An 18,171-nucleotide genomic window follows, 5' to 3' on the forward strand; every position below is an offset into this window, starting at 1 on the left:
GCATGCTAATGTGGAGTGAGTTCAGGCCCAAGGCCGATGGCGAATAAGTGAAAGGACTCTGCTGCAGTGCAGATGAGCCAGCAGCAATAGTAGACTCTTTGTAATTAAATGTGTCTCTCAGTAGTAAATCTCAAATCTTCAGATATGGATCCCATTTGGTTCGCATCAAGCAGACAAACAAATGATGGATGGTGTGGAGCAAATAGGTCAAAGGTGGCAGTCTTATGTCTATTAAATTGTATTGGGTTGATTTTAAGATTACACTACATGTTTTAAAGATGAGGGGATGCCTTTTGTTGCTTATGAAACAGGGACCTATATATCAGTCGAACACCATACCATATTAATGCTTGTGGCTTCTTATTTCAAAACCATGCCTGTTTTTTTTTTCTCTTCAGAAAATCCTATTTGGGCATCCATTTGGAACGCCCCACTATTTGTTTTGAGACACCGTGTCGCCACAAGCTTTAGGCCTTGACAAATAACACTCGCCCCTGTCTCACTCTCTCTCCATATGTTTTCCTTTTTCATTCACCCTTAGCTGGAGGAGGCCTGGCTGGATGATGAGCACAGTGAGTTCCTGGAGCAGCTGAAGATGGAAATGTTGGAGGAGCAGCAGAGGGAGGAGATGGAATTGGCTGCCTTACAGGAGGAGCAGGAGAATGAGCAGGTCAGACAGCGGCAAAACATTTGCTGTAACTGGATTAGCGAGTCTATAAAAAAGTTTTTTTTGTCTTGGTTTAAGACATTTGCTCCGTTCAATAGGAATAAAGCCTTAAAAGCTGAAAGAAATCTAAATAATTTGATGCAACCTTCCTTTTGATTGAAAGACTATACTACCCATTGTGAACATCCTACATTAGACGGGCCAGTAATTGCTTTGACTGTATTAGGTCATTATTCACAATCCATATTAACTTGTTAATTGAATTGACTACAGATATACTACAGAGGAAATCAAACTCTTCATTGACTTTCTTTGCAAAACAGGCTTTGCCCTTATTGAAATATGAATAAAATAATGATTATGAATATTTATGCAAGGGGACCATTGAAACATTGAAATTCCAAACATTCGTTAATCATACTTTAAAATTCTGTTTTCTTGAGAGAATAGCACGCTACAAAAATCCATACTGTATGAATACAACTTCAAAGACGAGGCAGAGAGGAAACAATCCCTAAAGAAACAGAGCTGTACAACAGAGTTTCACACAACAGCACATGTAATCCTTCAGGAGAATTCAGAATAGGCTTGTTCTTCATGAACTCTTAAATCTTGCTGTTTTTGTTGATGTTGTTGTTTTTGTGTCCTAATTCCATACAAAGGAAGGCAAACATGAAACTATTGGAAAACACCATAGTACCATTCTAAGTTCATTACGACATATACGATACGTTTGATCACTTGAAGCATACTTGCAAGCATACTTGGAAATATTTTTGAAAACATCCTTATACCCACTTATATTTAAAACAGGCTTTGCAAAAGTTAAATATGATAATACAAATCCTTATGTAGATCATTAAAAGAAAGAAGACTATCATATTCCTGCATGTTTTATAAGTGCCGTATATCTATAAACATGTTTGCTCTTGTTCCTCTTATTCTTTCAGATGAGAGCAGAAGATGACAAGCCCACCTGCTCAACACTCCCCCATCATAAGGATAACGTACTAAGTATAAAGGACAGAATGGAAAGCTCGGAGCATAATGTCCTGGCACACATCCAGAAACGTTTGTCCCAGTGCCTGAGAGACAATCGGGACACACACCGTAGCACGGGCTCCACGCGGCTGGAGGACAAAGACGATGAGGACGATGATGAGTCGGAGGGGGATCGTTTCCAGCAGCTCTTGGAGCTAAAGTGTCAGATCCGCAACAGCGGTGAGTACGACCTGTTCTACAGCCGGCGCAGCACCATCGAGTGCAGCATCCGGGAGCAGGGCGGTGTGCAGCACGAGCTGCGGATGCTCAACGACGAGCTGCGCAGCATCGAACTAGAGTGTCAGAACATCATGCAGGCGCACAACCTTCGTAAGGGCCAGCAGTCTCCCTCCACAGGACACTCGGCCCCCTCCACTAAAAACCAAAGCCTCAATCGTAGTGACCCGTCCAGGGGTAAACTTATTGACATTAACGGGAGGCTGGAAAAATCGGACAAGGACAGCTCCAGTGCCTATAACACGGCGGAAAGTTCACGAAGCACCCCTCTGGCAATGGACCGCTCGCCGGAGCACTCACTACAGAGGATGGTCAGCCTCACTAACCAGAGGAACCTCCGCAGTGGACTTGCCAGTGGCCCTTCTCTCAGCCCGAGCCCCATTCCAGCATACAGTGCTGCAGTCCCAGGGAAAAGTAGCAGCCCTGACCACAGCAATCATTCGAAGTCCAACCAGACTTCTCAGGCTGAGGAGGAGAGCAGTGGGAAAGTAAAGTCACTTGCTTCCCAGATTCCATACTTCTCTCCATCCCACAGTTCCCAGCAGAGGCAGGTCAACATCCCCGCACATGCGCGCCACTACCAGAGCTACATGCAGCTGATCCAGCAGCACTCAGCTGTTGAATACGCTGAGAGCCAGCTCAGCCTGCTCAGCGTGTGCAAAGAGCCTCAGAGGCCCAATAATGAGAACAAGATGGAGTGGAAGGTCAAGATCCGCAGTGACGGCACGCGCTACATCACCAAGAGGCCTGTGAGAGACAAGATCCTGAGGGAGCGAGCCCTGAAGATTAAAGAGGAGCGCAGCGGGGGAATGACCACCGATGATGATGCAATGAGTGAAATGAAGATGGGGAGGTACTGGAGTAAAGAGGAACGAAAGCAGCATCTGGTCAGAGCAAAAGAACAGAGGCAGAGACGAGAGTTCATGCAGCGCAGCCGGCTGGAGAGTTTAAAGGAGAACCCTCAGAGCAGCAGCGAGGGGCGCAAGGAGGTCAGCATTATTGAGCTCAGCCAGAAGAAGATGTTGAAGAAACGCAACAAGAAGATCCTGGACAACTGGATGACCATCCAGGAGCTGATGACTCACGGTACCAAGGCCCCTGAGGGGGGGGCTAAGGTGCACAACGCCTTCCTATCAGTCACTACTGTATAAAACTGACACTCACATTCTACCCCATGCGGTATAATATACTTGCCTCGTTCAATGTGGCGTTTTTATGAGGACAATAGGAATATTTTTCACACTTTGTAACCCAAAAAGCATTTTGTAAAGAATTTATCAGTGTTGTCATGGCATTTTCTTCATGTTTTTTCAATATTGTTTTTCACATCACTATGCGGGGAAAACATTTTCTATGAAATGACGACTATATAATTATTTTATTACTTATAAACATTTTTATCTTTTCAATTCTATTTTCATATTTATGTTACGTAACCATATACTCAAAATGGTTGAATGTCATATTAAGAGAAGTTTATTGTTTTCTTTTATCTATTATGTTAACTTGCTAATTGCAACACAACGTGAGTCAGTGGGTCTCGTGCTTTTTGCTTGTATCTTTCATTAACAGATCTACTTATCCTTTAAAGCTGAAATATGTTTCTCTTAGTTTTGTCAAGAGGAATTATGTTTCAGACTACTGGATCTTATACAGGACTGTCTCAGAAAATTAGAATATTGTGATAAAGTTCTTTATTTTCTGTAATGCAATTAAAAAAACAAAAATGTCATACATTCTGGATTCATTACAAATCAACTGAAATATTGCAAGCCTTTTATTATTTTAATATTGCTGATTATGGCATACAGCTTAAGAAAACTCAAAAATCCTATCTCAAAAAATTAGAATAGTTCCTCAGACCAAGTAAAAAAAAAAGATTTATAACAGCAAAACACAATCAAACATTTGAAAGCTGTTATAAATCTTTTTTTTTTACTTGGTCTGAGGAACTATTCTAATTTTTTGAGATAGGATTTTTGAGTTTTCTTNTGTTTTTCAAGGCTCAGGAAACCCTTGCAGGTGTTTCGAGTTAATTAGACGATTCAAGTGATTCGTTGAACACCCTACTAGTATCATTTTTCATGATATTCTAATATTTAGAGATAGGATATTTGAGTTGTCTTAAGCTGTATACCATAATCAGCAATATTAAAATAATAAAAGGCTTGCAATATTTCAGTTGATTTGTAATGAATCCAGAATGTATGACATTTTTGTTTTTTTAATTGCATTACAGAAAATAAAGAACTTTATCACAATATTCTAATTTTCTGAGACAGTCCTGTATATACAGACTTCAAATACTAGTATCTAAGAAACGTGATGGGTATTTTGTATGTAGGGCTGAGAGGGGCAGTAAAAATCTTAATGCATTTTATTAAAGATCTGAGGACTTGCATTGAGCCAAAGTTGAAGCAGGATTTAAACGACCAGAGAAAAGAGTTATTGAAGCAATATGAGCGAAGCCAGGCTCCTTTTTTATGTGTTGTATAATTTGAATAATAGTGTGAGCAAATGTAGCATAGATTATGTTTCCAACAGAGGGTATAATACAGCTCTTAAAATATGCTTTATGTGTCAATGAATAATATACAAGCATACAGTATATCTGTTTAGGCATAACCTTAATACAATATGTTTTAGAGACTATTATACATAATTCTAATCCAAATAGTACTTGTTTAAGACCTCTGCAGTATGTATTGCAGTTTGGCTGACCCGTTTTATGAATAATGAATTGTAATTAGAGCTCTAATTATGCTCTAAAATATTCACAGGTTTTTGTTTAATAGGTCCCCCAATGCATTTGGTTGGGGTGATAATGAAACAACAAATGACACATAAAACATGGGGTGTGAAAAGAAACAAACTCCAAATGGTTCACAGAAGCAATATAAGATCTCTGCCAATCTCACACACACACACACACACACACACACACACACACACACACACACACACACACACACACACACACACGCCAGAGAGTTACAATACACAGAGCTGTGATTAAATAAATAGTGAGACAACAGAAGAATTGACTTTCAAACTAATTCCTAAAACTATTGACTTGTGTAACTTCGGTATTACATTCACAGTTGGCTTTAAACACTTGGCAATAAACCAGTTATTTCTGCATGGTGTTATGCTGGAAATGAGTGAACTGAATGTGAAAGACACTTGTTTGTTACAGCATAACTGAAATTCCAGAGGCTCTCAACTTGTTTGTATGAGAATGTCTGCACTTCCAACCTCTGTGGGTAAAAGAAAAATGTTTTTATATATTGCAATATGAGGCAACTTACTGTAGTCTGAAGTGATCAATGCACCACTGTTTTCAACTTTTCTGCAGCCTAGATCCTCCGAGGTTTGAAGTACATGTAGAATATCTGAGCAGCCATGCTAGTAGCGTAGCTGGGTGGAAAGCAGTCGGCTTGTTGGTTAGTCACCTCGTTTTGTCTAGACTCAATTATCTCATCTATTGGATGGTTTGTCAATAAACCTTTGTTCAGACATCCTCTATTCTCTTGGGATTGTAGCGTGGTGACTTTGTGATGAGTTGTTAGGTAATTCCATGCCCCATAATCCTCTATTAGCGGACTTGATATTGTCTTCTGCTTGATAGAGCCATATTCCTTCAGAACAGCTGGCTCAGCAGTAGCAGTCGGTCCATATCACCTGCATACACACAGCTACAGCTGGCATGATACGACCAATTATAACAACACAGCAGTTATCATATCAAAGATCAAAGCTGCCATCAATTTCTAAAGTGACATCGAGAGACGCATGATCCGAGGCAATTACCAGTTTGTTCCGAGTCTCTGAGATTAAGGAGAGGAGGCACTATGAAGTAGATTGCACCATGACATGTCGAGTAGATCTGTATGTCAATAAATATGGACCTCCCTCTGTGAATAATGGGAGAGAATTTGTAGTTTTTGCTGTTCAGGGAATCCTAAAGGTTATCAACGAGCATTCATAACCGAGGCAATGGTTCAGTGTGTGTGTTTGTGTGAGTGCAGCACTGAAGAGGAAACGAGCCACTACTATCTGTTTGACATTTCTGTCAGTGCTGGTATTTAAACTGCTGGGGAGCTCTGACAAATGCCATGGCTGTCACAGGCTCCATTTTAATTACACCTGACTGGGTCTTTCAGGGGCTTAGGGATGAACTTAATTAGCGAGCGAGCACTCGGGCTAGTTCTGCCGTTAGTTGGTACAACTCACAGCACTTTTTACTCTGTGGCTTTTCAATGGCATTTAAATTGTCTCTGTCCATTGACTGAATAATTTATAAATGAGGGGATGGCGAATGGGCTCGGGACGGCAGGAGTCTACTTTTCAATATCAACTTGTGTTTGGTCGCTGTATAAATGGAGCCACAGATTTAACGTTCAACCTTCGAATCACACTAAATGTCCTCTGGCATTATAACACTTTATAAACTGTATGTTAATAAAGTGGAGTGTCATTTGGAAGTGCTTTCATAGTGATACACAGCCTGAACAAAGGGGTTGGATGGAGTTCTTCACAGGCCAGTCTGAGAAAATACAAATATGAAAAGGAAAAAACAAGCAGTGAAAATAAATGCTCTTGACATAATGCCTCAGGGTAACAAAGAACTATTTCCACCCAAAAGGAAACACATATAGTAATATCAGGAAGACTTGGTTCTTTTTTTATAATTTACCAGTCTTGTAAAATGGAACAAGTTTTCAGTTAAATTGAAACACAGAAGTACAGAACAGTCTTCAGGCACTAGTGTATCCGTGACAATCCAATCTCAGCTTTAGCACACTGACAACTTGAGATAATACAGGGAACCAGAGTATCCCAGTGCTCTCCCCTGCATATGACAGGGCCATAGCAATGATTAAGTGGTTGATCCATTTTAATGAACACAAAGCCATCCAAGTGGAAGATGATTTTAATTGAAATCTCCTTCTGTTTAATCACTTAACATATTCACAGCAGAGTGAAGAAAAGTCACTCTTAAGGAGATATCTGAGGTGAACATGTGTTCATCCAACAAGTAATTCATTTTTACATCACCGGACTGCTCTATACCCCAGGGAGACTTGATGTAGTTTTTGTAGTTTGCACTGTTAACTTTTGTGATATGACACAATTTAGCAACACCTCCAGTATAGAAGACTAGAAGAAGAGCACAGATTGTTGCTGTTGTTCACTTTCACACTGTTCACACCAACCACTCCACAGGAAAGTCACATTGTAAAAGGATTTCTTAAACAAAAAAGCAACATCATTTAATTACCCAGTTTGTGTGCTAAATCCTTGGAGAGTTCAGTGTTCATGGACCTGACAGCAGCTTCAGTGCAACGGCAGATTTGGTTCTTCCTCAAACTTCTGAATAAAATAAATATGATCCAGTGCGATGATATACCAAAAAACAATAATTTATTATCATTTATTTTCCAAAGATCACCATTATCACACATTTTACCCGGCTACAAATGTGCCAACTAAGCATTACTTGAAATCAGACCATTGACATTGACTTAAAACAAGTACAAGGTTCAGTTTAAAATTTCAAATGTACAATATTTCAGTTAAAAATGAGGCATTTCGAATGAGGATACTGTACATGTAACTGGACTATAAAGTCGGTTGATAAATGCCAACGCATTCATCTAACCAGTTTAGTTTTTTGAAATGAACTTAATATGCTGTGTTCTGAGTCCTGCTCAGTGGCAATCATCCTAACACATGTTTAATGTGAACTCAAACATAAGTAACGACTATATTTTATTTTCCAGGAACTAAAAACTGAATTATACATGTATTTATAAGGCTGAGTGCACAGAGATATCCAGAGACTGTTTGTGTATGAAATCAGTTTGCAACACAAACTTACCATTTTGCTGTTAAGGCTGAGTAAAGGTGTATATTGATGATGCAAAAAACGGTACGTAAAAGCTATGAGCAGGTCCATCTGTAGTTGAATAGGTAGGAAATCAAATATTTGCCAAATAAAACATTTAATACAAATTATTTTTACCCAAAGCTGCCAAACATAAAAACAAAGCTGGCAATTAGTTTGAATATGTTGGACTATGTTTGTTACTTTGCACTAAAGCCAATATTCAGTACAGTATACATAGTGCATATTCACGGTGTCCACAAAGTCTTTTTGTAGCACTGTTCATACTGTATGAAGAGTTTCACTTTAAGATGAGGTATTTCACTTTTAAATGCTTTCATGAAATTGCTGATAATAAACATATCAGCAGAAGTTATTTGAGTTTTTGGCTCAAGCCACTTTTGCTTGTATTAAAAATGTACACTGTTGAATACTCTGAAACTTTGAGTATTCATCAGACAAAAGAGCTATGGCAGTTAGCGGTGAAACACTGGATACTTTCCCTTTTAGGTCATTGGATTTATCTCAAATTCATAGCATTTTAGGTATTAAACACATTCTTGCCGCAGCTATGCTCAATCTTTCATCATGAAAACGATATACAGCACTAGGATTGGAATGTAAGATATTTATGTCCTTTTAAAGCTGAAACGTGTACCTCATTTAAACTTTTATTTTGTAAAACTCACTTAGGCTATCATCATTTGCTGATATATCTGTGGTTGAGTGTTAGACTGCTAGATTTCCAATCAATGTTTAAGATCCAGTAGTCTGAAACATAATTCCTCTTGACAAAACTAAGAGAAACATATTTCAGCTTTAAAGGATAAGTAGATCTGTTAATGAAAGATANATGCCATAATCAGCAATATTAAAATAATAAAAGGCTTGCAATATTTCAGTTGATTTGTAATGAATCCAGAATGTATGACATTTTTGTTTTTTTAATTGCATTACAGAAAATAAAGAACTTTATCACAATATTCTAATTTTCTGAGACAGTCCTGTATATATATATATAACGACTCTCACCCTGGGGTTTTCACTAACCTTCAAGGTGGAAATGATTGATGACTGTGGTCAACCATGCAAAAATGTTGTATACAAATGTAACACTTGCCCCTTTGCACATTCATCGTGTATGAATCCCATTAACATAGCTGTAAAGTTTCTGTTTTTCTTATTCATGAGCTGTTGGTCAGAGTTCCTATCCAATAGAAAATACTAATATGATTCGGAGTTATGATTACATCGCTGAGCTTGAGAATTCATAAATAACGTCCTGCAGTCCTGTGTATAGGGTCTGTTTCTCCTTTACAGTGTTAACGCTGACCCCCCTCCCCTTTTGCATGTTACATTTCAATGTCAGCACAGTTTCTCTAAGAAGACTCTTTCATTTGTCATGGTGAGCTCATCACTTCCTATTTCATATTCACGTGAGTTACACTATGAAGCCATGATTTGTAGGAATGAACTGGAAACTTCACATTGATGCGATTGGCTCCTAGTGTGGTTCCTTATTATGACATTCATATCTGCACCTGTCCAATATAAGAGCTGATCCAGTGCAGCATCAAGCAGCAGTATGCTTTTCCTGTTCAGTTGAATTCTGGGTAGCAGGACACCTGCACTGTGGGTAATGAGGGTCTTGCCAGGAGGCCCTTCGGTCAGGGTTCGGCTCCTCACTGCTCTCGGGCTTCGCCACAGGCAAGCGGAGCTGGGAATTATCCACAGAGACAAGCCAGAGAGTAATGACCTCTCTATAACGTACACAGAGCTTCTTTTGGATCATCGACATGTTGCACATAAGTGGACTTACTTAAAGTCATGTTACTTACTTTGCTCATTCACAGCTCACACAATGACTGTTAGTGGAAACTGTTTAAAGATGAAAAACCTAAATACCCCCTAATCACACAACACTACATCCGTAAACTGCACACAGCAGCCTGTTAACAACCCAAGCAGTGTGTGATCATTTGATTTAAAGGTGGGGTAGGTAATTTTGGAGAAACCAGCTCGAGTGCGCTAGGATTTGAAAATACACAACTGGAAAAAATCTGCCACTTCCTTACAGAGCCCCTCCTCCAACACACACGAGCGCGCACATGACCAATGAGAGCACGAGATAAGTTTGTGCACAGATGGAAGGCTGACAGGCAGGTAGGCCATCCAATCATTTTAGCCGGGCCGGCTCAGATGATTGGTCGTGCTTTTTACAGTACTACGGCTTCCACAGATGACATTTTTTATGGATTTTTTGTCAAAGCACTTAAGATATTCATCGCTATCGGGATGTTAAGAGCATTCCATGGAATATAACAAAAAGTGTATCTCAAGCCGGTTTCTCAAACTTACCTACCCCACATTTAAACAAAGGACAGAGTAATTTTCACACTTACAGGGAATAGTATGCTCTTATCTACTCTATCCCAACTTCAACGGTTAATTTTTACAAACAACATAAATCATTTGCAGTACAGCTTGATTAGAAATGTTTCCTGATTAACAAAACATCTTGTCTTAAAGAATGGCCGATATTATCCAACATTACCTGCTTCCTTCACCAATTTGTGAGTGCCAGCCGTATCTGCTTTTCTAATTTGCAAATGGTAATGGCCCTATCTAATCTGGTGCTTTGTTTGGAGATTTAATATAACAAGAGCGCACATCAAAGCATGACGGTTACTCTCCTCATTTACCCATCACAGTTCTTCAACTCAAAACAGCCTCTCTTTTTCAGTCACCTAGCTTTCTCATGTATTCTGATGTGCATTTCATTTGAAGTCCTTTGAAGTATACTTGATTACACCGAGAACAAACCTGGTGTCACAACCCCTAGGTGAGGATCTGCATTGCCTTTGAAAGAAGGTGAGCTGCTGTCCAGAAGACGTTAGGGAACAACGGAGGGATTAAGTGAATGCAAAAGGGAGGCTGATGCACTTGACTGCACACCGGCGTCTTTCTCGCAATGACTGACCTTGAGGCTGGGGTGCACCATTATACTTTATTACAGTAGGTTACAGAAGTCTGTGCAGGCTTAATGATTCATGGCCACTGATTTCATAGTGCTTTGCAGACCATTTGACAGAGCGGAGTTCTATAATGAAAAAATACAACGACAGAGGAGCAGCTATAGTCACCGAGGATAACTGCTTTTGTTTCAATTGGTCTTGGTGTCAAAAAGTTTGATGTGACACTATAGGTCATCATCCCACATCACAGCATACTTTAACTTTATCCCTGCCTGCTTTTACCCAGTTTTTACTTTCTTCTCTCCATTAGTAGGGAAAAAATGTTCTGCTAATACGACACCATTGGGTATATTTAAGTAAAGGTTACATTGTGAGGCAATGTGGAGCTACACATACATCATAGATAGGCTGCAGCCTAACTGCAATTACTTTTAATACCAACTCTTAAAGTCTCACTAATAGCGCAGGTTCAAAAAGTGGAGCAGCAGAATACTCATTGGGAGCAACACACACAACGAAATGTGCCGATGCTCCCAACGGCGAATAGGCTATACATCACTGTCACCCAATGCTCCTTTTTTGAATATCCTATCTTCATGACACACTGGCTGGAAAGGATTGGTCCCTCGTGGATTCCTTTATTGTCCCAGGGTAGCTACAGTATGCAGGGACTACTATAGATGTGACTTTGCTGGTACTTTAGTTTATCAGTTAAACTAGGTTAAGGAGACACAAGTCATACACTTGAGTTGGATCATTATAGGATGTTGCAACTAAAAATGTAAAAAATGCTTGTTCGTGCATGAACAATATGCTTTTGGGGATTACAATCCTAGTTTCTTTTGGATGCAGTATGTAAATCTCACTTTGAAATGTCGGCTGTTCCTATATTCTGCTGCAGTGAGCCTGTTTTAACTCGGAGAATAATTATCAAGGATACCCTTGAGCTCATAACTCCTCAGGTGTTCCCTCTGCTCTTTAGACACCTGGGGATATGAGCAAAGAGAGAACAAAGGCATCTCATCATAAAGTATAAAGTTATGAGCATAACTGTGATGAAGTGCAAACACTTAGAAAACAGGGTGAAGGGCAGTATTAGTCATGTTTAAGGAGACTGGTGTACACAGCCATCACGGATAAGGTGTTTTCATTATCTTAAGTGCACGTGATTATGTTTATGTCAGCATTTTAAGGACATTGAAAAAAACGTAGTATGTGCAATATTGCCCATACCCAACAGACTCTCACTGCCATACCAGCATCAGAAAACATAAGCCAAGTTGGAACTTGACTATTATGTAATTGTCTAGAAAACAAGGTTAATAGGTTTGCACATGAACAACGACAGACCAGTTTGACTTTTGGGCAAGGACTCATTCTGAGACCGCAATTGATTGCTGAAAAATGTATCCTAGAAACAACTGCAGATTGTGCATCATGTTCCTCTATGTTAAGGTTTTTTTTCTAATTATATGCCTCTAACGTTGTTTCTTAAAAGGAACATCTATATCAATAAAACGTATAATTTGTAGTCGGCAGTACAGTGCAATTTCACGTATTTTGTAGCCACCATTTGAACATTCCACCTTAAGAGCTATAGGCTATTAGCAGAACCATGCTAAGATTTAATGCAGCATCTTTAACGGCTGTCACATTTTACAGCTCTGAAAAAAACCGTTTAAAATATGTCAGTAATTGGACAATATTATTGCAATATCTTGTCATTAAAAATGAGTCATTCTCAGGCGCTAGAAACTCTTGGAAGAACCCAGCAGCGCTCATCATGAGGGTCCTAAACTGTTAGGCACTATAATAACCTATGATATACCAGTCACCTCTATGGAAACATTGGTATACTTGCCTTTTTCTTATTTATATTTGAGCGTTGTATGTCTTTTAAAAATGGACCTAGAGTCTCTTCAATAAAGCTGATGATGATGATGATGATGATGATGATGATGATAAACCTCTTTAGCAAACCACTTTTGATATCCTTCTATATCCTTTGACAAGATTGTCATTCAAAATAATTTCTTCACAACATAGGAATCAATTTGTTAGGTAAACAAATCTGCAAACAATAAGAGATTGTTACAAGCTGGTAGACACTAAGATGGCAGGTCACACTTAAGGCATGTATTGAACCCCTCTTAGTTGGACTGCTCTCTTATGTTTTACCTTCCATGATGCACGGTGCTCAACTATCAAGGGGTGCCTGCTTGTTGTCAAAGTTTGCACATTTAAAATGCCATGCATTCAAGCTATAGTTGGCCTTATTTTAAAAAGCATGTTTATTGAAAAGGTAATAAATTAAATACGTTCTCTACCAGATCTTAACATCAATTTCAGATGCTACATGTCACACTTTTAAACATGTACTTTCAATCACATCTGGGTGCCAAGATCCAGACCCGCTGCAGGGGTTATCCGTGCCTAATGGGTTCTGTTTTTGTGTTCTCTCAGGTTTTCTGTTCATATTATACAAAGGGCATACTGTGATGGATACTTAAATCTGCTGTTCTTTTGGGCTAAATACAACTAATCATTCAACATTGGCACAACATGCTTCTGTTCAGACAAAGTGGGTGTGCCATCCCAGGATTTACGGCACAGATTGGCTTTGCTAGCTGTTCGAATCCTATTATTTGACAAATTAGCATACTGTATTGTAGCGTGTAAATGAATGGTAGCCCTCTCTCTCATATCCTCTATTTCTATTACAAAGTCCTCCTCCTCTCCCTCACATATGCACATGCTCACCTCATTTTATTATAAAAAGGTCTTGTAGGCATTTTGTAAATTAGATTCCATTCAACAGTGGAGGCTGAATGGCTCGGCTAATATTTCTTTTGATGATGGGAAACACAGAGGGACCTGATAGCCATTCATGTGTGATCACATTGTTGGACTAATGCATTGCATTAATTCAACCGATGATCCACAAGGCTCAATATTTCTTTCAAATATTAAAAACCTGTTTAATTTCCTATCTTTGGAGGCTTTTGATGAGAATCAAAAACTGTGCACACAAAGAATAACTAGGCACCGCTAAAGGTTTTAGACAGATCAAAACATATTCATCATAAAAGTAATATTACCTAGAAAATATAAGAAATTAACAGATGTTGTCAATTTATAGATTTTAAATAATTTATGCTATTCAGGGTGTCTTAAATATTTCATCACAGCTTTTACGTTTGATGTTTGGCCAGGTCAGTATTTTTATTAAAGTGCATTTCCAAAGATGTACCGTAACAGGTGCATAATGGGCCATCATGAGAGCAGAAGCATGATTTGGTCCATTATGGAGGGAATAAAGTAGTGAGAGAGGTTGAGGTATAAACAGACCTTTCTCACAGTGGGCATTTTAACTTATCATACCAAGAAAAGCACAGGTGTTTCAAATTAGTGATGCTATTCTGTGTCTGAGGATTCCTGCTGTCGGTCTCTTTAAGTCACTCCAGCTAAACTGGAAGGGATGCACGGCTGAATAGCTGTAGAGAAAAATACATTTCACTAAAAGCTCTCAATAGGAATGCTGAATTCTACCAGATATACCTTTTCCAGTGGAAATAAGCTTTCACACGCAGTTCTCTACTACTTATCGTCTTCTATTGGGAGGGTACAGAAGCAACACTACCTCTCAGCATAGCTTAAGGGACTTCTTGCTGTTTTTACCCACAGTTTAATACAGACACTTATTTATACATTTAAACAAATACCTTCCAAACAATCAGATTCAAACATTTGTATTACTCGCTTCCATTTTTTCCACAAGAACTACTAAAATACTTTGTTGCACTAACCACTGTGACAAATTATTGTTAATGTTGTTACTTAACATTTTTACTTATTCCTTAACCTCTTGTCTTATTTGTTTGTAGCAACCTTTCTGTACTGCAAGTGCTTTTTTGCATTTTAGTGGTAGGCCTACCCTTTATCTCTGACACAACGTAAATACATTTTATGGGCTGTAATCTGCAAACATAAACTTGTCAAATAAACACTCGAGTTTACTGACAGCAATGTCAGTGAAACCTCGTAATGTCAAAAACTGAAGTAAAACTCTGGAGATAAGCACATGTCAGGCAATTCCCAACGTGGGGAGAGAATGTAATGAGAGCAGTATGTTAATAAACAGGTGTGATAAGGCTCTGAAGTGTACATCAATAAGGCATTATTCCACTTCTACAGCCTCTACAGACACACATTGGCACACGACTTGACATCCACCTGTCTTTTAAGAGAATGATGGACACATTTACATTTCATGCCCCATTTACTCTAATGTTTGCTATTAATCTTAGATAGACCTTGAAACTATTGTGACCTTTCATACACTAAAGAGGTCAAATTGTAAATGGAACACTTATTGCAATTTGTGTATTAGTTTGTATTATATAAATTGAGCTATTCATAATCTCAGACAGAAAGGTTAAACCTTGTTAAGAAGTTGGTTTCCCTATTGCTTATTGTTAGGTCAGTGCTGATAACAGAGCATATTCTGTTGGTTAGGATATAATAGAAGCTATCAAATGGTACATATCGTTGTGAAAGATTGGAGCTTCTTGTACGGTGCAATAATACTTCAAACTCTGCCATATCTCATCTGCAGTATGCTGCTGCATTGCTGTTTCCATTATGGGGTTCATAGTGTGGTGAAATGAAATGGATTTGGCAAATAAAAAGCAATGAATTCTATCTCTCATTGCAACATGCCGGGTGATGAAGAATTCTTGCAAAGCTGTGTGACCTTCGGCTACACTGAGATGGAGCCGGGTATAACCCTGTATCACCACCCGTCACCGGCTATTTACATTTGGCCTCCCGCTCAAATGCCAGGGATGCTATGTGACCATAATGACATACATTTCACAAGGCCCTGTCATAGGGAATTGCCACATCTGCAAAGAGGCAATTATTTTACTGTAGTGACTGTTAAGCTGTTTATGCAGATACAGTATGTCAAAGGCAAATCCCCCTAAGGTAAGGAAAACAAACATGTTACTCTGCTCAGGAAGGACACCTTAGGGGCTTCGCCTAAACAAATGCATTATCTTTTTCAGAGAACAGACAAGCGGTCTGGAGACCAGCAGTGGCTTCTGGAATAGGCAGTGTATGCTGATGTATGTCAAAAAATCAAAATCAACGCTGAGAGCTAAATGAGGGGGAAAAAATTGCAAATTAAATTCACCTGTCAATCCACATCTGTTAGACCCCTGCCTCACTGTCAGTCTACATCAAGATTCCTTACCGCAACATTATTTGAAAACTACAGAGTGGGCATGCTAATTGTGTACAGACGTTTTCTTCCGCCTTCAACCAGCTGCAAATGGCAGAGAGATTTGTTTCCCCTTTTTAATAGGATTTAACACTATTTTGATTGCCTCAAAAACATTTTCTGAATCCTATGAGAGCTTATTAGAAACTTGGTAATATATATTTATAAGTATATAAGTCATTCCTGACCTCCAGTTGCCCCCATCCCATGTCTTCATGGGATCTTCCTCTGCTTCCTTAGTGTCCCATTCATAAAAGTATATGTTAAGGCATGCATGAGGTTTACAGAAACAATCTCTCTTTATATCCTACATGAATTATTTCATACGCCCCCCCTTCAAGGTACAATCTCAATCGTCCTCATTATATAGTGAGAATGACAACTGGCGCTTACTTCCTAATACGATATAAAGTCACCTAGGTTGTGAATAGCGAGATCCCTCCTTGCACTACTTGATGGAAGGCCATAAAATATTAATTTCACAACAGCTGTCTGAGGCGCTCAGTTATTTGACATGGGCTGTCAGCCTTCTAATAATCTTCCTGGGTATTTGTCTCATTTGTGTGTCCCCATCGAGGTGCCTGTAATCTCCTTCATTATTAATCTCGCAGAGCAGAAATGTCATGCCTGCAGCCACGGTGCGCACTCTGCATCATTTAATTCTTGTTTACCAGCCTTCCTCTTTCGCCCCATGAAGCCGCCCGCTACCACCGCAGCAGCTTTCCTCTAAAGAATAGGCTTTTCATTCCATCAGGATACAGAGAATTTGCATTGAGATCTATAGTCTTCTCCCCGCCACACGCCCCTCTTATCATTCCCCAATGGATCACAACAGCCATTGTGCCTTGCATCCGTGTGTGAGAGCGTGTGTGTGGCAACTGTTTGTGTGAAGATACCTTCCGAGCCCCTTGAGGACATATTCTAAGCTGATTTTACCCCCTTGTTTCATGTCCTACTTCCTGCTCCCCAATCTCTTTTCTAGATCCCCAGACTCTCGCAGCTTTAATGTGACATCATAGGGTAGTGCACCTGGCTGGGACCTCCAGTTGGAGAGAATACAGATGGAGCTGGGCGGTTTGTCTGTGTTTTTTGTATGCTTTATCTGGGTATTATGGATTGAGGGTGGGACACACTGAAGCAGAAGGTGACTGATGGAGATATACGGTTTAAACAAGGAATAATGGGGTGCAAAGCTGGATCTGAGCCTGTTTAAGCCGCTGCACATTCACCTTTTTTTAAATACAAATATTACCTTGGAATTGGGTCAGGAGACCCACAGAGGATTGTCACCTGACCCTTATGTCTAAGAAAGTGTTTCAACTCATTGTTTTTAGCTTGAATCTGTAAGTGTAAGTTGATTCGTATTTTGTAATATTGCCAAGAATATCCTTATCGTAAAAATACCCAGAAATATTGTGATATGTTTCAGAGCCTTATCGCCCACTCCTTCTGTACAGACAGATATGTTTTCTCAGGAGATGTTGGAAACATGGGAGTTCATAATCATTTTATCAGGGTGCGTAAAATGTAATTGTTTGCTAACACATTTGCCATATTAATTTTATAAGGTTACAATATGTCAGGGTTTATTTAACAGCTACATAACACAAGTTGTAAAAATGCTGTAAAACAGTGAAGACACTATGCTAATGAAACATTTCAGTCACTGATCTTTAGCCACATCTAATCAAATAAAAAATTATTAAACAATTGTATTTCTCTACTCAATGTTGTGTATCGAACTAATGGCCCATGCAAACAGTAATTTCTTATTTGTATCTCAACATGTCTTCTTCTCACAGCCATATACATTTATAGGATAACCAACCACCAGCACTAACTACCAATACCAACAGTTTTAGAGATATATATTTGTATTATTTGTATATTAACCTTTTCTATGTGCAAACTGATCGCCAGATAATATCTCTGTCAACATATTTTGCCTTCACAACCACAAACAATTACCTCATTTGTTAAAATGTGGCTGCTGTAGAAACTAGTGCCTCTGCTGCCTATCAACATCCAATTACATGAGCAGTGGCTGTATGTCTGAGCCTAAATCGGCCTTTGGATGAAAGTA

General features: G+C 39.1%; 1 protein-coding gene across 3 annotated transcripts in view; it reads left to right on the forward strand.

Moving 5' to 3' along the window:
- LOC104962547 (PDZ domain-containing RING finger protein 4-like) overlaps positions 1-3,326 on the forward strand; it is a 106,091-nt gene extending 102,765 nt beyond the window's left edge. For all 3 annotated transcript variants that reach the window (XM_010790996.1, XM_010790997.1, XM_010790998.1), the window contains 2 exons: positions 542-670; positions 1,618-3,326. In XM_010790996.1, coding sequence (XP_010789298.1) covers positions 542-670; positions 1,618-3,096 — 1,608 coding nt within the window. In that variant the 3' untranslated portion in view covers positions 3,097-3,326. The remainder of the gene's footprint in view (positions 1-541; positions 671-1,617) is intronic.
- Positions 3,327-18,171: the final 14,845 nt, after the last annotated feature.

Source organism: Notothenia coriiceps, unplaced genomic scaffold (assembly GCF_000735185.1).
Source record: "Notothenia coriiceps isolate Sejong01 unplaced genomic scaffold, NC01 NC01_scaffold00034936, whole genome shotgun sequence".
Taxonomy (NCBI): domain Eukaryota; kingdom Metazoa; phylum Chordata; class Actinopteri; order Perciformes; family Nototheniidae; genus Notothenia; species Notothenia coriiceps.